An 18,329-nucleotide genomic window follows, 5' to 3' on the forward strand; every position below is an offset into this window, starting at 1 on the left:
AGCTCTGACCATATTGGATGGTGGACTGAGGGCTCTGCACTTTGCCGATGAGGCTGCCGCAAATTGGCTTGGCAAGCTCCATTATTGTAATAATGTTCTTCTCTCCCACCTCAAACCCCCTTTCTCATGGGAAGTTCACTGAACTTTTCATCTTTCAGTCATTTTTGGAGGACTGAGTGGGTTTTTTTTTTCAAATGGTTAATGACCTACTTGGAGTCTCTAATCATGGGTCCCTCATCCTTCTATTTTACCTAATCTCATGGCAGCTTTTACTAACCACTTTCACTGGCCACTCAACCATCCCTGAGTGCTTCAAGCAAGAAGTTCTCTCTCCAGAAATTTCATGGACTGTTCAGATAACTGTCGTCTTTAGGGACCTCTCTTACTGAATCCCTATTGTTCATAAACATGAAATGTATATGCCTACCCTGAGATTTATCCATTTAGCCTGTTGCATGAGCCGCTGTGGGGCAGACTGTAACATTGAGGTGGGAAACCTTTATCTCAGACAAACTGCAGATAAGTCCCCTGTAATACAAACAGAAGTATCCTCAGGGCACAATAGAAAGGAGAGGGCACTGAATATAAAATGAGAAATAACTGATTAATTACTATACTTTATTAGAATTCAGAATGGTTCTCCTCTCCTTGTCTGCAGGAAGTGGGATACCAAACATGATCAGTTGTTTTTGAGAATTGGCATGCCCCAGTTAGTTTCATAGAACAGTACACCTTTTATCTATAAAAAGTTAGAGACCCCATTAAAGCTATTCTGACCCCTCTCCCCACATGCTTAGGTGTAACATCCCTCTATGCTTTATACTGGAATGAAATAACTGAAATGTGAAGTCAGATGCTGGCATGCTTGAGAACCATACGCCTGCTCTACTAAGAGAGCAGAGCAGAGCATCTGGAGAGAGATGAGAGTGTGTGGGTGGCAAAAGAAAAAACAACCAAGGCTGCACGTTAGAAAGATCATATCCTTACTTAATTTTGTGGGTCTCAGGAGCGATTAAGAAAACATTGGGGCTTTAAAAATATTGTTAAAGTCTACAGAGTGATTCACAATAACACTTCAAAGAAGGGAATTCTTGGAAGTTTCACTGTAATGCCAGAAAGTAGACTGGAGGGCAGCAGAACAGCAACACAAGAACATAGTGATGGAGAAAGAACATATCTGGAGAGGAAGAAAGAAGAGAGAGGCTGAAGATTGGGCGAGGTGGTCAGACAATATAGATTTGTTCATATTGAGAACATGTGATTCCACTGGTGGGGGCAGATTCATTGCTTTTCAGAATTTGATTATATAGGCTGGGATGCTAGCCAATGCTTAGCCATATTTTCAGCAGAGGTGATGCATTAGCATGTTGGCCAATCAAATAGTGAATTCAACTTCACACCACTGAGTGAATGACTCTACAAGAGCTTGTGAGGAACTTTTTGAGGAAGCGTTTTTATTCAAAAAAATTCCATTTAATCAAGTTTTGTGTGTGGAATGTGTTGGTTTTGACAAAACTTTAATTTATAAAGGTTTCTTTGATTCTGGAAGGAATTTCTGGTCACAGCGGGCATTGTTTAAAGACTACTAGAGCTCTCTCACAGGACACTAAGGCTGAAAGCTAGATATCAATGACATTTTTGAAAAATTCACCAGTGCTAACAAGGGCTGTGTAATGGGGTACACTCACCTCTCGTGAGCACCCCCTTGGCCAAGTGCGTGTGCCTGCTCTCTCTCTCTCGGATTGTCCCTGCTCTGGGTTAGGGCAATGCCCCAGGGCTCCCTCCCTGGAGACAATGTCTTTGCCCTCTTGGCTACAGCCCTCCAGCTGGGCCACTATAGTTCAGTTCCCCCTCTGAGGTGCCTCAGGCCACTTCCCCCCAGTAGCTGATGGGGGGTGGGGGAAACCCAGGCCCGCCCACTACTCTGAGTCCCAGCCCAGGGACCCTGTAGGTAGCAGCCATCTGCTGTGTCCCTTTAACTATGTCACACACCTTCTCTAATTCCCTGTGCCACCTTCACCCTTTCCTCAAGGCCTTGTCCTAATGGAGTCCCAGCAACCAGCTCAAGGCTCCTTCTTGCTCTCCCTGGCTTCTGGCAGCACTGCCCTGTCTGCAGTTCTATAGCTCCATCAGCCAGCCAGCCACACTCCCACAGCTCCAGCAAAGAACTGAACTCCCTCTGGCCCTGCAGCTCTTCTTATATTAGGCTGCTGGGCCCTGAGTGGCTGTGTCCCAGCCACTCTAGGCAGCTTGGAGGACCCTCTCCACTGCCCTTTTTTGGTGAGGGGGTGTGGCAGGGCCATGAGGACTCCAGCAGGGGGCCTTACAGGGTCTGGTATATCCCATCACAGGCTGTTTAAAACAAGTGTCAACATTCTAGAGACCACTTTGAATTATATACAGTATTAGATGCCACATATTCTGTAATTTTATAAATGTGGAGGTTTTGAAGAGTAAGCTTGAGCTGTACTTTCTAGAATCTTCTTTTTAACTGTTTGACTGTAGAATAAATTGTTACGCAGTGTCTTGGATTTAGTAAGAGACAGACATAAGGGCTCTGACTGTTTAGAGTTCTGCAAAAATAGTGAAACAAAGTTTTATGTTGTATCCTCTTTATTAAGTATTACAGCAGTTTTGGTCCCTATCCTGCATCGTACTGAGAACTGGAGCTAGATGAATAGTACAAAAGGAGATGAGTAAGTTCAAATTTTTTATGGTCATATTATCAGGTGTTCATTAGTATTCAAATGTCCATTGGAGATTCATAAATCTTAAGTGTTTGATGAATGATTATTCATAGCAAATAAGTGTTATTTGCTATTTGTTAGTCTCCTTTTAAAGAAGTTTCAGGCGTCTAATGGAGAAGAAAAAACAAATAGGCTATGAGATTACCAATCACATACCACAAATAAGCAGAGAGTCGAAACAATGGGTTTACAAGTGCTAGGTTGAAATTTGTTCACCGATTAGTCAGTGAAGGGTTATGAATACATTAAAAATCAATCAGTTCAAGAATGATACATGAACAGAAAAAGGACTAAAATTATTCTACCAGATATCCTGAGCATCATCCCAAGTCAGTAGGTAAGAAATGCCTCATTTATTAAGTGATTAACATAAGTTATTCATTTTAATATTTCCAATCCTGAACATAAGTGGCCATTTGCAGACTCAAACTTGGTGACAAAATCTGCAACTCAAGGCCCTATAAGATTCCCCTATCAGACAGGATTGCAGACAGATTGAAAAACAAACAAACAAACCCACACACCATTAAATTGAACCATTGCAAATATCACATTTCAACAATCATTAAAATATAGCAAGACAATCTGCCTTTTTTTGAACTGCATAGCAGGTAAGTTTAAGTTACGACTTGGAATCATTTTACTGAGATACCCAGTTATGGATATGCAGCTCAGTCCAAATACTCACCAATTAATATTGCCCTTTTCTATTGTCATACATGAGATTTAAATAACCCCCCCAAAACTAAGTGACTCAGAGTGGTATCCTTCATGATGAATTTACAACCATCAGCAGTCATCATTGGTTGTCTGTATCAAAGCAGCAGCTGATCCTAGTCCCATCCAGTAATGTTTTTGTTTGGCCTTATTAAAGAGTGAAGTGCAGACGCCAATGATATCCTTAGCTGTCTCCTGACTTTCTCAAAAGCCTGGCTTGAGCGTTGACTTCTTTTCCAAAAACTGAGTTGTTGTATTTACTAGTGATGGTACATTCAACAGGATGGATATAATAGTAAGTATTACAAACAGATGTATCCTGATTTAATGCCTGGTATTAAAGTTAACACATGGTATTAAAATCAATGAGTAGAAATTGCTTCCAAGACAGTAGGCAGATACACCATCTGGGAAGATGAACTGAAGAAGAGTTTGGAGAGAGTTTATTTTAAGTCCCTTTCCTCAGGATTGGCTTTATTAAGATAAAGACGGCTCTAAAACAGGATCAAAGTGACAGCGAACACAAGGCAACTGTCAACAGATGTTTTTCCAGTTTCCAGCAAGCTGTGAGGGAAGAATACACACACTTCCCCTTATGTGGTCTCCCATAAAACAGCATCCCCTTTTCTTGTATAGCCCTACCCACACATCACCCATATGATGGGCAGGGAACTTGGATTCTACTTATAACCCTTGTAGCAAGACTGCTGCCCCAACACACCCTCTCCTGGCTAGATATGGCATTACAGCACCATTTCCCTGAGTTTCCCTCACCTTCTTTTGGGGTACTCTAGCCATAGGAGTGTCTTGGTCTTCCAGTCACACCACTTTACAGAGTCTAGCCCCTTCCAAAGCTTCTGAGTTTTCTACCAATGTCTAACAAAAAACATGACCACAGCCAGACCTTCAGCCCAGTAGACCACCTTTTCCTCACAGGCACACCTCAATTGTGATAGGCTTTCCCTACACCTCATCCCAGAGTCCTATGCCTCCCACAACCCCAGGGGCTGGCACACTCTGCTCCCTATCAGGAGCTCAGGCAGGCTGCAGCTCATCAGGGAGCCTGCCTCCAATCAGGCATCCAACTCACCCTGGGAGTAGCCTGTCTGCTTTTTTCCCCCTTCCTGCTCCTCAGCCTTTTTTCAGAGTATTTCATAGAGAGAGGGCATTTGCCGTCACCTCCTCTCCTCTCTAGTTGGGTTTACCCAGCTCCATATGAAAATCCCCAGCTCTTCCTCGGAGGTCTGCTAACTAAATAGAACAACCTGATCTCCAGCTGATTGGGATTAGCACAAGGCGGAGGGGGAGAGTGCTCTGTTACAGGCTGAACCCTTAGGGGTCAGCCAACCTGTGACACCCCTTATATGTTGGAATTTAAGGAGCAGCTTTATATGCTAAAGGTGATTTAGGTAGCTTTGGCCCTTAAACCTCTGTACAAATCTTGTGCCGAAGGTCAGAGAAACCAAGCATGCTGGAATTTTAAAGAATATAATTGCATATTGACTACTCAGTCAGTGTTCAGCAGTTTCTTCATAGTTTGTCCACTAAACTTAGCCCCTGTTTACACTAAGTAAATTTGCACTAATGTAGTTGCATTTCAGAGCAAAACTGATGCAGAAACACTGCCCTAGTGCAAAGCAGGGCTCAAACCAGTGTAGCTTATTTCAGTGTTACCAGCTAAAACTGCACTGGTGTAAATCCTGCTTTGCATCTCCATGGCTGTACACTCATGGGTATTTCCTTAAGATCGACAGGACCGTAGAGACAATACACGCTCACTACAAAGCCTTCACATTTATCTTCAAAAATCATGAATGTGCTGCAGATTGTATGCACCTAATCTCAAATGTAGGGTGCCTAAAGCCAAGAAGATGACAGCCTAAGTCAAGGTAGGAAGTTTCCAGGAAGTTTAAAACTGAAGAAAATAGTGTTGGTGGCTTTGGGAAATATAAACATAATTAGTCAGCTAATGGAATATTGAGAATCGGGTTGTCCTATCTTCCTGGTTACTGCACTGTACTGCTAGAAAAAAAGCAGCGCTGCAAACAGAAAAGCACAGCCATGGCAGTGTGTAGCCTATCAGCAGGTTTATGTTCTCATCTAGACACTTGATATTTTCTTTACATTCTTATATTTTCACAGTGTATATTACATGAAGGTACACACTTAAGTTATGTCTACTCTGCACGCTCCTTTTGGCCGTCTGTAGAGTACATACACTGCATGCACTCCTAGCATGGGTGTAAACAGCAGTGTAGACAGAGATGTGAATAAAGACATGCCTGAACCCTGGGGGTATGTACCCTTTGCTCCTCCAAGCTGTGCCTCCTCGTCTACACTGCTATTTTTAGCAGTGGAGTGTCCTGCAGCTGCCTCCCTGCTGCTGGGGTTTTTCCCCCCTGGAGGGAAAGGCTCCAGCAAGGGGGAAAAGACTTTGGCAGGGAGGAGGCAGTGGGAAAAGGTTCCAGCAGCCCCCTGCTACTGGAGCTTTTTCCCACCACAGAGACCTGCTGGAGCCTAGCTCTGCCACAGCGAAAGACTCCAGCAGCGGGGAAAGGCTCTGGCAGGGGGAGGCAGTGAGGAAAGATTCCAGTAGCTCCCTGCTGCTGAGCCTTTCCCCACTGCCTCCCCCGTGTCAGAGCTTTTCGATGACTTGTAACTACACACCACAGTGGGAACGCAGCCTGCTTTTCGCTGCTGGGTGTAGCTACACATACCCTACATGCTGACTCAAGAGGTGTGCAGTGTATACCTAGCCTTATTGACAGGATGTGCACCTGTCTCAAACTCCCTCTCTTCCAGTTTCAAGTCAAAGATGCCATATTTGCAACTGTGCTTTTATTAATCTCCCTGGAGCCTATTTGCTTGCTGCATCCTACACTTTTTCAAAGAAGTACCCAGGTGCTGGAGCATGCACCAACTTTTCAACATTTAGATGCCATAAGGCTTGAACCAAAGCCCACTGAAGTCAATGGAAAGGCTCCTGTCAACTTCAGTGGGCTTTGGATCAGCCCATAGTGCACTCTGATGCAATGGAAATCTGCACAACCACCAGATGTGAAGGTCATCATACTCACGGGAAAACTTGTACTTCGCGTGAATCTTATTTATTACTTCATGCAAAACATGCATGTACATTGTTATTAAGAACTTATGCTACAGTAGCATCCAGCAGATCCAGTCATAATGAGGGCCCAGTTTTGTTGGGTGCTATACAACCATAGACCTAGATCTTACAAATGGATCCACCTGGGAATAGTCCTGTGCTTGTGCTTGAAATCAGTGGGGCTCTGCATGGGTGCAGGCTTGTGCCCAGGCACATCCATTTGCAGGATCTAGCCCACGGAAGTAGTCCAAGCCCTGAAGAGCTTACTCTCTAAGAAGATGAGCATATGGAATGTGGAGAGAAGAAAAATAATCAAATATACCCAATTTATCTATCTGCATTTACATACATTTCCTATGTATATATTTTAGGTTTGCAATTCCATAAATAAATCAATATTAACTTTCTCCAAATCCCCCCCCCCAGCTGCCCACCAAAGCTAGCCAGCAAACTTTGAAAATTCAACCAAACAAAAGAACATTTTCAGTGAATTTTTTCATTGAATTTCCCTCCCCCACCTTATGGCATGCTTTGCTCAATTGCCTCTCAGCCTAGCCATTAAACACTGGCTGATTTCTTCTAGGTGTTATGGCACAAATGGTCTTGAGAAGGCATCAAACAGGTAAAACTTTATCAATACAGCTTCATATTATAGTTGTATATTTGTGATATTACACAGAAAATGTTGATTAAACATTAATTTTTAAAACTATGAACTTGCATGAACTTCATAAAAACAGAGCTACAATGGTAATTACTTTACTGGGCATATCTTTTAGAAAAGAAATACACAACTGAAAGCAAAAATACACTTGCACAGAGTAGTGGAGAAAAACTCCAATTTAGTACCACCTGATACTTCATATGTCTCTAGAGCCATTTGCTAGTCACTTGACATATAGTCTAGTAGAAGGACCCTAACTCTCATTGATAGTCAGGAGAAAAATAAATAATCCTGGTCGTTTGCTTAAATTTTAATACAGTTATCACTTTCTCAAATAAATGGTTCCCTTTATAAAATGCACCCCCCTTTCCCGCCTTGTCCAAACACTTTTGGGCTAATTTTGATCTCTGTTTGAAATTGTATGCATGTGCCTGAGGAATTGGTAGCACAGTATGTTCTCTACATCCATGTGCTACAAATCTGGCTGACAACAGCTTCGCACAGTATTCTTTCCTGATTGTCCTTCATCACAAATGTTAAGTGCTGCTATCAAATAACTTGAAACTTTTTTTTTTGCTCTGAATTGTATGGTTCCCAGAATTTCCTCAACCCATAGCTCAGCAGCCTTAAAAAACTATTTTAAAAAGTCAAAATAGATATCGCTCTGCTTTCATTTGTTACTTCAGATATCAGAATCAGGTGAAACGTGTGGTTTTGTGGGAGTTTTAAATTTGCTCTCTGGGCTACATGAGAATGTTTATTTTTAGGAGTTATTTCTATTATCTATTTCTATTTTGAACTAACAAAGGACATTGACATAGAAAATACCATAGATATAAAGTACTGGGACTTTGGAAAAGCTTTGACTATTTTACTACAGTAATTATAGCATTGGAAGTGAGCTGCTTCACTGTATAAAGAGCTGGTGTGAATACTGTGATGCATCATTTACCATCCAGGAGAGATAACATCTGATATAAACTGGAGGTATTAAATACATATACTCGGTTTACTATTGGGACTACAAGGGACTTACATACTGTCTAACCAGTCTGGTAAGAACAGCAAGAAGCCCCAGGGGAAAGAACTGTAAACATATAAATGAACTTTATGTTAATCAAGACAGCTTGGAATAAATGTGAAGCTAAGTGAAATATTCAAAGATTCTGGGTCAGATCCTATTTCCAGTCAAGTTGTGTTTGGTGTATAACCTTGAATGGAGTTGATAGTGGGGGAAGATGGCTTTAAGCCACCTTTCCACTGCCCTGATCCTTAGCCTTATTGGGGATCAAACCAGACTGCAGTGTAATTTAGTGCAGCCTAGAGATTACTCTAAATTGTGCCAGATGGACAGATGTACCACTGCCCCCAGTCACATGGCCCATCCAGGAATGCCTCCTAGGCCTGTGGATGGGTGAGATAGAGCTTGGTATGCTGACTTTGCCTCACTTGGGGACTTCCCCTGTGTTAGGGGAATCCCAGCTGCTGTGTTAGGGATGCTCTCCTTCCTTTTTGTGCTGCATGGCAAAGGAGATGGGGTCAGAGGTCAGGGGCCAAGATCTGATTTAGAGTGTCTACACCTAACACCTAGCCAGGCTCAAAGGGATCTTTTCAAATAAGGTGTGTTAAATGAGAGGAAATTTAAAATATATGTCCTATCTAGGAATGTGGGGATTCAATTAATATTAGATATAAAGGTATAAACAAGAGGCACAAGCTAGGGAAAGGGAATGAGCCATCAGTCTGGAGAAAGACACAAGACCCAAGAATGGCCTGACAGCGTGGATGTTAGAAACACCCATAAACTCCATGGACCAGAGTGTGTAACCCTTACCCACACAACTAGTAAGATTGATTTCAATGGGATGAAAGGGAGCAAGTATTCACCCATGTGAGTAAAGGCTGAACAATCTGGCCCTAAGAAGTGAAGAATTCTTGTTTAAATCCATAGTAACTAGAAGATTTGACCTCGTCTAGCAAGGTTGTTTCCCTCACTAGATATTTAGTATAATGCTCACCTTTGATTTTTTAAAATAAACTTCTATATTTAAGATCATTTTGGCAGTAGGCTGTTACAGGAGTAACCACTGCAGGCCATATCCAAAGACCTCTGGGGACACAGGTGCTGACTTTTGTTTTTGCCGGTGGGTGCTCCTCTCTGCTCCCTCCTCCCCATGTGAGTGACAGGCGGGGCCTTGGGGGAAAGAGGCCAAGTGGGGGTGGGGCCTTGGGGGAAAGAGGCCAAGTGGGGACATGGCCTTGGGGCAGAGCATGCGTGGGGCCTGGGGGGGAAGAAGTTGATCAGGGGTAGGGCCTTGGGGCAGAGCAGGGGTGGAGCCATGGCCTGGGCGCCGGGGCCCACAAAACATTAATCTGGCCCTGTTGTTGCTGAGTACCCCCCCTTTTTTGGGGGGGGGGGTGAGTGCTTGAGTCCTGGAGCACCCACGGAGTCAATGCCCCTATGTCTGGGGAGACAGGTGGAAGGCATGACAGACAGGAGGTTCCTGGAATACTCAGTTAAGTGTGCATAAGAGGAGTGCCAATTTTTCAAAGGTGCGGACAGGACTTTGTCTAGTGCTAGTTGGACAGTAAGGGGGAGATTTTCAAAGACACAAAAGCAGTTAGGTGCCCAACTCCCATTGAAAATCAATGGGAGTTGGAGGCCTAACTCTCATTTGTGTCTTTGAAAAATCTCTCCCTGAGAAAGTTTGAAGATGCAGGGGAATGGCAGGCATGGCTGACCAAAGAAAGCTATACCAAACAAAATGAGACACCTTTGCAAGTGGAAGGAACTTTATATGGAGGAAGGCGGCCAGTAGGGTTCAAAGAATGTAAACAAGATGTAGTAGGTTGTTGATGGTATAAACTGCTGAAGGGATGTAGGACATGGGGAATACTTCCAGTTGAGAGTGGCTTCTTAAACTATAAATGCAAACAGATGAATGTTTTTTTTTTTACAATTCATTGTAGAAAAACTGAGGTTTTGAACTGTCACAGAAGATAAACACAGTGGCCCAGATTTTGGTCATAGTTAAATCCAATGTAAATCTGGAGTGACTACATTGATATCAGAGGAATTATTCCAGTGTAAAACTGGTGCAATTTAACCACACCCTTTGTTTTCCTGCATGTGTGTACAGTCCTGAGCACTCTGACAGCACTTAGCAACTAACTAACTAACTAACTAATAATGGTAGGTATCCCTTGTTGGTGGAAGGAAGCATAGAAGAAATTAATGTTAGATTAAGAATTGTTTGCAGGAGTGTTTGAGTGTTTCATTTCCAGGTTTATACCTAGGACACTATTTGTTGCTGGACTAGGTTTGATTCTCTCTCTTCTTCCAGATAATTTGAAACAAAGTGCAAAAACAAAGAATAAAAAGGGTTGTTTTTTTTTTAAAAATGAGTAAGATCTCTGGCTTATTTGTCATAAAATATCTTCCTTTGCCCAGTATAAGTAGTTCTCAATGAAAACAAGTGTATGAGCTTTTTGCTGTATACATTTTGTAAAGAGAATAACACAATATTTAGTAGTAGGATGTGTCTCAAAATGCACCAGATCACATTATGTTACATCATAGTTATATTTTTTAAATGTCTGGAAGCATCCCCTTTAGACCACACCACAAGTTCCTTCCTATTCTATTCCTCCAAGCTTGAACACTGAAAGCGTGATTATGTTAAGAGTAGAACTCAATTAACTATTAACAGGAACAGGTAATTACGGCTTAGATTGTGCTCGGTTTGATATATCCCTTTGCTGCCTTTTGACTTCTGTTCGTCATCTAGTTGAAGGGGGGTAAAAAAAGACAAGGCAATAAAATGTGTTTTAAAGTAGCATGTTTCTCAATACACTGTAGCAACTGGAAATACTTCTGACACATCTGAGCTTTTCAGAAGTGGAGCATATTGTTCTAATCTGATCTAAACAACTCTCCCTGAGCAACCTCAGTGGGATATATGCTTAAGATTTATTTTGAGTGGAGGATGTAACAGGATCAGATAACTTTGATTTGTACAAGAGGGAAAGTGTGATCTTTTTCAAGGATTCCTGGCATTCATCGCAAATTTCTCTTCTGTTGCTCATTAAAGGGAAAGTGATAAATAAGTGATCTGCTTTCCGTTTAGAAGCAAGAATGTGGATCCGGAAGCTGATTTATTTCAAAACAGATGAAAAAGCTTGACCTCCGATAGCCTTTTACCAAAGTTTAGTAATAGCTGAAGGTACACTAGAGGCATGATCCTTTAACTATAGAAGCCAGTTAAGGACAGGGACCACTTCCTTCCACATTTTGTCTGAGTGGAAATCATTTTGTGAGCCAGAAAATGAGAGTGAGTCTGAGCTAGCAAGCTGCACAAAACTCCAGGCTTTAACTAAAGTGTGCCAGAAACATGAGACTAAGAGATACAAGGAGCGAGAAAGCAGAAGGTGAACTTTATTGAAAGCAAGGAAAAACTAAAATCTGGAAAGAATTCTACTGGCTAAATTCTGCCTTGGTAAACTGTGCAGCTGCGGTGAGCTCTTCATCATAGTTGAACAAGACTGTGAAGAGCCCAGTTAGGTGACACAATGCTGACCATGACTAACAGGTCTGTTTAGATCATGGCAAGTTGTGGTCAGCATTATGTCAGCTAATTGTGTCTAAATGCAGCTGGGATCTGCATTTCATCATAATTAGCTGATCTGATGATGAACACAACTTCTGGTTGACACTGAAATTGTGAGCAGCATCATTTCAGGTAATTGTGTTTAATCGCTGCTGGGACAAGGGTTTAATCACAATTAGCTGCTATGATGCTGGTCTACCCTAACTGCATTGTAGCAGATAACTTGACTCTTTATCATTGTTTTCAAACACGATAAAATTTTCTAGAGGGGGGCTGCACAGGGCTAATATTGTATAAAGTTAATGTTAGTAAGATTGCACAGATAAGGATTGGGTCAGAATTTTTCTCTTTCTTTGTTACAAACTAACCAGAAAGGGAGACAATTTGGAATAGCTCTGGTTTGCATTAAACTCTTGTAACTGTCTTAGGTTTTCTTTATTCAAATTGATGTCCAAAGTCTCTGATTTCACAGTTTTGACTTCTTTTCTCAGTCCAAAGGCCAGGTGCCAGTTAGGAGGGGTCATAGGATGTAGCATATATTATCTCAGGATACCTGTATGGGTGAGAGAAACAGTGGCTATTGTTAGGTCCTGGAAAGAAGAGTAACACAGCAGTGCACTGAAAGAGGAGGACAACAATGTATGCAAGATATTCATCTCCCAGGGTTAAGAAAGACTGGAGACTTTGTGCATTTCATGAGAGTATCTGAACACCAACTGATACTCATCACTGGGCTTATTTCCTTTGAACCCTCTCATGTAAATGCTTCATGACAGGGCACAGCCGTTTAGTTTATTTCCAGAGGCTGGCTCTCTTTTCTTCTGTTCTTTTTAAACTGGGGGAGTATATTGCTAACTGCTTTGGTTCCTTCCAACTCAGGAACAGTTTTGAAGGAAGTTGAACCTATTGCTTTGAAAATGATATCCTTGTGGAAGAGGCAGCCTAATGTTTGCAAGAGTAAGAAGTGAAGCGATTGATATGCTGAGGGAGGGGAAAGGAGTTTATGTTTACAGAATGAGGGGAAAGACTCCAACATTAAACCTAAATGCTTTAAATGTATCCAGAGCTAGATAAAAAAAAATCCTTTGACATGACCCATTCAAATAGAATTAATTATTTTTTTACTTTAGATTACAGTGTCAATGGATAGATAAAACATTTGTCTTTAATGGTGATCCTTGTACCCGGTTCCATGCTCAAATCAAAAGACAGAGAATCAAAATAATGATGATGGTACTGTTGCAGAGTGCAGTGCTTTGGGTAATTCAGAAGAGTTACTTCCCCATGGGTCAGGGTTTCATTGCAGATGCTAAGATTAGTCTTCACCACCTGACTTTGGAAAGCAAACTATTCTTGGAGGTTTGGAAGATGTGTGAGAGCTCTTGTATGTCTATGAGAAGCAGTTACCCCATAACCATAATCCCCTGTAACCTACAGCATGAGAGACGGCCTGTGTTGTGTGTGTGACTAATGTTTGTGGCAGCAAATGGATTCAGCTCAGGGAGGTCTGTAATGGATGGGGCCATTTGGTTTCCCTTTATGAAGATGGTAAGTTGAGCAGACCCACAAATACGCAGAGAGGTATCATATTAAATGCATGGCTACAGAATGAAAAAATTAGAGTCTGTGTCCAAAATTTTCAAACTTGTATGCCTAAAGTTGGGTACATGATTTGATATTTTGGTACCTATATCAAAATGGCCTAATTTTTAGAAAAACTGAGCACTCACAGCACCTATTGAAGTCATTAAGAGTTGTGGGGAGCCAGCAGCTTTAAAATCAAACCAGTTTGATTTGAGTGCCTAGCTTTAGATGCACATGTATGAAAATATTGACCAATATAGTTTTGGTTGCAGATTTCTGAGGGGAATTAAGTGGTATACATTCCATAAGCCTGAAGTGGTTGTATGGATATGGCAACCTATTTCTGAAAAGAGAAGGGTGTAATATGTTTATAAATGGTCTTCTACAAAGTTAACAACATTACTTTGCATAATAGGACTTAACTTGCCTTAAAAATTCTTCCTTTTTCTCATTAGGTCTAATCTGATATGGGGGAAATCTTGTTAAACTTAATCAGGAAGATTGCAACAACTTGAGTTTCTCACCTTCATCTTTCCTAAGCCAGATTTTTATATGAGGAGCTATTAAAGACATTACAAGAAAATGCCTTCATCCTAAAATGTCTTAATAAGTGTGTAAAAAGCAACAAAGAGTCCTGTGGTACCTTATAGACTAACCGATGTATTGGAGCATAAGCTTTCATGGGTGAATACCCACTTCGTCAGACGCATGTAATGGAAATTTCCAGAGGCAGGTATAAATATGCAGGCAAGAATCAGTATGGAGATAACGAGGTTAGTTCAATCAGGGAAGATGAGGCCCTCTTCTAGCAGTTGAGGTGTGAACACCAAGGGAGGAGAAATTGCTTTTGTAGTTGGCTAGCCACTCACAGTCTTTGTTTAATCCTGAGCTGATGGTGTCAAATTTGCAAATGAACTGAAGCTCAGCAGTTTCTCTTTGAAGTCTGGTCCTGAAGTTTTTTTGCTGTAGGATGGCTATCTTAAAATTTTCACCCACGAAAGCTTATGCTCCAATACATCTGTTAGTCTATAAGGTGCTACAGGACTCTTCGTTGCTTTTTACAGATCCAGACTAACATGGCTACCCCTCTGATACTTGATAAGTATGATCAATACATTTCCAATCGTCATTACTTATAGAAGTGTAGGGCTGAAAAGGATCTTGAGAAGTCCGTTAGTCCAGCCTCCAGTGCTGAGACAGCATGAAGTAAACCTAGACCATCCTGGTGTTTGTCTAAGCTGTTCTTAAAAACTCCAATGAGGGGGACTCCACCACCTCCCTTGGAAGCCTATTTCAGAACTTAACTATCTTTGTAGTTAATAAACTTTTCCTAATACCTCACCTAAATCTCCCTTGCTACAGATGAAGCCCCTAACTTCTTGCCCTACCTTCAGTGGACATGGAGAACAATTGGTCCCCATCCTCTTTATAACAGCCCTTAAGGTATTTGAAGACTATCATCAGCCCCTCCCATCTTCTTTTCTTGGAGATTAAACATGCCCACTTTTTAACCTGATTTATAAGGACAGGTTATTCTAAACCTTCTATCATTTCTTGATGGTTTCCAAAAAGATCATGTCCAAGGCAGAAAAACCAATACTTGGGCATAATCACTTAGAGGTGTTATTTCTGGATTCTTGCTTGGGCTTCATATACATATTAAGATGTTAGATGAATGTTTTAGCCGTAATGGTTTCATCATAAATTGGTGATGACTTATTTTCCCTGCTTGGTTTTACTGTAGGACTTCAAAGCAGCATGTAGTAATGAACACCTGCAACTTGAAATCAAATTGCTGTTTTCCCAAGGTTTGGGTTACAGAAAAGCCTGAGGGATTGATGACACACAGATGAAAATAGGGCTACCATCCCCGCTAACCCATTCTTTGAATACATTTCAGATTACTGAGCATTTTGAGCCTGTCTGCTCTAAGGGGATGCACAGCTGTCCTTTGTTCAGGTAGGGATTGGGGCTTGATTCAGTGAGGTGCTTAAACAGGTGCCCTAGTGTAAAGCAGGTGAGTAGCCACCTTGCCTTCAACGGGATTATTCATCTGTTTAAAGTTAGGCAGGTGCCTAAGTACCTCCTCTGAATCGGGGCCTTCCTGAGATGCTCTAAATTGTAGCTGACGGGAAGCGGCTTCCCAGCCTTTGCGGGACGTTACACGTGCCGGAGCACAGCAGGTTACTACAGTGCACACAGCTGTGAGGCAGGGGTACATTTGGGCTACGCGGTGGACACATTTGCAGCGTCAGCAAGCTACAGCAGAGACTAGTTGCACGCTGCCGCCTACCCCTAAGGAAGGGCTTAATTGCCTGTGCTCACCCCCTCGCGGACAGCCCCAAGCGCATGGCTAGAGCGATCTCTGGAGTCAGACCGAGGGGGCTCCGCAGCGGGAGCGGTTGATTGGTAACTTTACAGAACTCGGACCAGGAGCTGGACGCGTTTGGGATCAAGACGCTCAGTCTCTTTAGAGTTAGCGCTGGGTTTTTTTTTAAAAAAAAGGTGTCTGTGGCCATTAATGGCCGGAGCCCAGCGGTTTCCTCTGCCCAGCGGCATTTTGCATCTCAGCGGGGAAGGCTGTAAGGCACCCTCCGGGGCAGGTTTTCTGCAGAGCGCCGACAGGGGTCCACTAAGTGCCCGGGATAGCGCGCGCCTCCAGCCCCTGCCCCAGCTCGCCTGATCCCCAGCAGTTCGGAGAGTGTGGAGGGGCGGAGAGAGGTTACAAGGTAGAGATTTCATTAGCTGATCAGTTCCGTTAAAGGGAGCCAAGAGCAGGCGTGTATTTATTCCAGATCTTTATTACTATAAAAAGTTCATAAAAAATGAACGCACATTTTACAAAAAGAGGAGAGAGATCCCATAAATAGGACATTCCGTTTTGCCCCGGCTAGTGGCACTTCTAGTATCTAACAACATCGGACTCGATTCCCTGGTATTTTGAAAACCATTTCAAAATCGGTCGTCACCAAGCGATACTAGAAATTCCAACTAGTGTTTTCCGGGCACTCAGCAGAGACCACTCGTACACACAAGCACACACACACACACACACACGGACCCAGACCCCCTAGAAAAACCTCCATAAAAATAGGGAACGCTTTGTTTTTACAAAAAAGGGGTATTTACAAGATGCACAAGGACATGCAGCATGAACGGAGCTGGGCTGGCAAATCAACATGATTCGATCAGAGAAGGGGCAACAATGGCACTTGCATGAAACTCACACAGCAGCCTGCAGTCCCGAGGGAGCGGAGCGGAGAACAGCTCCTACCACCCCCCGTGTAGGACACCCCCCTCCTCACCCCAGCACAGGGTCCGTTTCCTTTACACGTGGATGACCACCGTGCTGGGGCTCTGGAGCCGGTTTTTGTACTGGTTGAGCCAGCTCCGCAGTTCGGAGATCTTGTAGCCCTCTGGTCCTCTGCCTCCCTGGTACATCACCACCTCCTCCTGGATGATGTAGAGCCTTTCAAAGAAGGCGCCATAGGCGGCGCTGGAAGCATTGTCCATGGTGTCCACTGCCAGGGGGCAGCCAGGCGCCCCTTCCTGCATCAGCTGAGCCGCCCTCAGCCTGTCCTGGAGGCACTGGTGCTTGGGGATCTGGTAGGCTGCGTCCGAGCTGACCCAGCCGTCGGAGGGGTGAGCCTCTTCGATGTAGACCAGCAGGAAGTCAGCTATGTCCACGAAGTGCGCAGCCAGGCGCTGGAAGGACCTCAGGCGAGCCATGAAGGGGGGTCAGGTGCAGCTCCCAAAGTTCAGGATCAGGGGTCTCTTGCCTCGGGCGTAGTCCAGGATCCTGATCCGCTTCTGCCCGTCCAGCTGGATGACTTCGGGGTTGGGGGCGGAGGAGCCCACGTGGGCTGACTTGAAGAAGTCTAGCTTCTGCCCGTGCCACACGGCTTTCAGGGACTCCAGGGTGAACATGCGGTTGGAGTCGGACACGCAGACCGGGGGGTCGTCCGGGGGCGGCTCTTGGCCAGGACTGGCTTCCTCCTCCGCCCTGCTGCCCACCAGCAGCACCTTCTTCCTGATGCAGAGAAAATCCAGGAGCCAGAGCATCAGCGCGGTGAGCAGGAAGCGGGGGAACAGGAGGATGCAGGCAGCGACCTGGGTGAGCAGCTGCAAGGTGTGAACGCCGAGGGAGTGGAGCATCTTGACGGCGGCTGGGCTCCCGCCCCCTTCGACACACGCCTGCCTGCCGGGCTCTGTGCAGCGCAGCTGAGATCCCGCGTCTCTTTAAGCCCATTTTATAGTCAGGGATTTAAATGAAAAGTGACTCCACCTCCGGCCAGAACCCGCCCCTTTGGAACTTAAGCCCGGGGATTACCTACCCCTCCACTCCAATGACCTAAAATACACAGGGAGGAGGAGAGAGACCCGGTAGGAGCTGCAAGGGACGTGCCACGGAGCAGGGAGCAACCACTCTCCGGCAGCAGCCGAGAGCCAGGGCACGGCCGGGGGCTCCGGCGCAGATAACAAACACACACACCCCCTTACAAACAACCCGGCCTGGACAATGCAACAGGCGAGCTCCGCTTCCCCGCCCCCTCCCCTGTGCGCGCCTGGGGGGCAGCGCACGTGGGGAGGCAGCGCGAGGGCCAGCCATAGCCGCGCGCCCCCAAGGCGCCTCCGCCCCGGGTGACGTGACCCCGCTCCCCGGGGGCAGAACCAGTAATTCCCTCCGATTGATCGCGACTATTGCTGCGAGTGTTCCCCTCCCCTGACGCGCCACTTCCCTTAACTTCGGGAACAGAGGCTGGCGCAAGCCGCCGCGTGTCTGCAGGGCGAACTTCCCCCGGCGCAGCGGCCGGGCAATGGCCTGGGAGAGGCTGGGGGTCCGGGGATGGGACAGGGGTACCCTCCGCCTTGGCCACCCTGGAGGGCTGGGCCCTGGAAGGGGC

The 18,329-nt window shown here is 44.4% G+C and overlaps 1 protein-coding gene across 1 annotated transcript; it reads right to left on the reverse strand.

Annotated features, from left to right (window-relative positions):
- Positions 1–16,752: 16,752 nt before the first annotated feature.
- Positions 16,753–17,580, reverse strand: DIO3 (iodothyronine deiodinase 3). Its single transcript, XM_065404121.1, has one exon. The coding sequence runs from the start codon at positions 17,578–17,580 to the stop codon at positions 16,753–16,755; it is 828 nt and encodes a 275-aa protein (XP_065260193.1).
- Between the last annotated feature and the right edge of the window lie 749 nt (positions 17,581–18,329).

The sequence above is a fragment of the Emys orbicularis genome, chromosome 4, assembly GCF_028017835.1.
Source record: "Emys orbicularis isolate rEmyOrb1 chromosome 4, rEmyOrb1.hap1, whole genome shotgun sequence".
Taxonomy (NCBI): Eukaryota; Metazoa; Chordata; order Testudines; family Emydidae; genus Emys; species Emys orbicularis.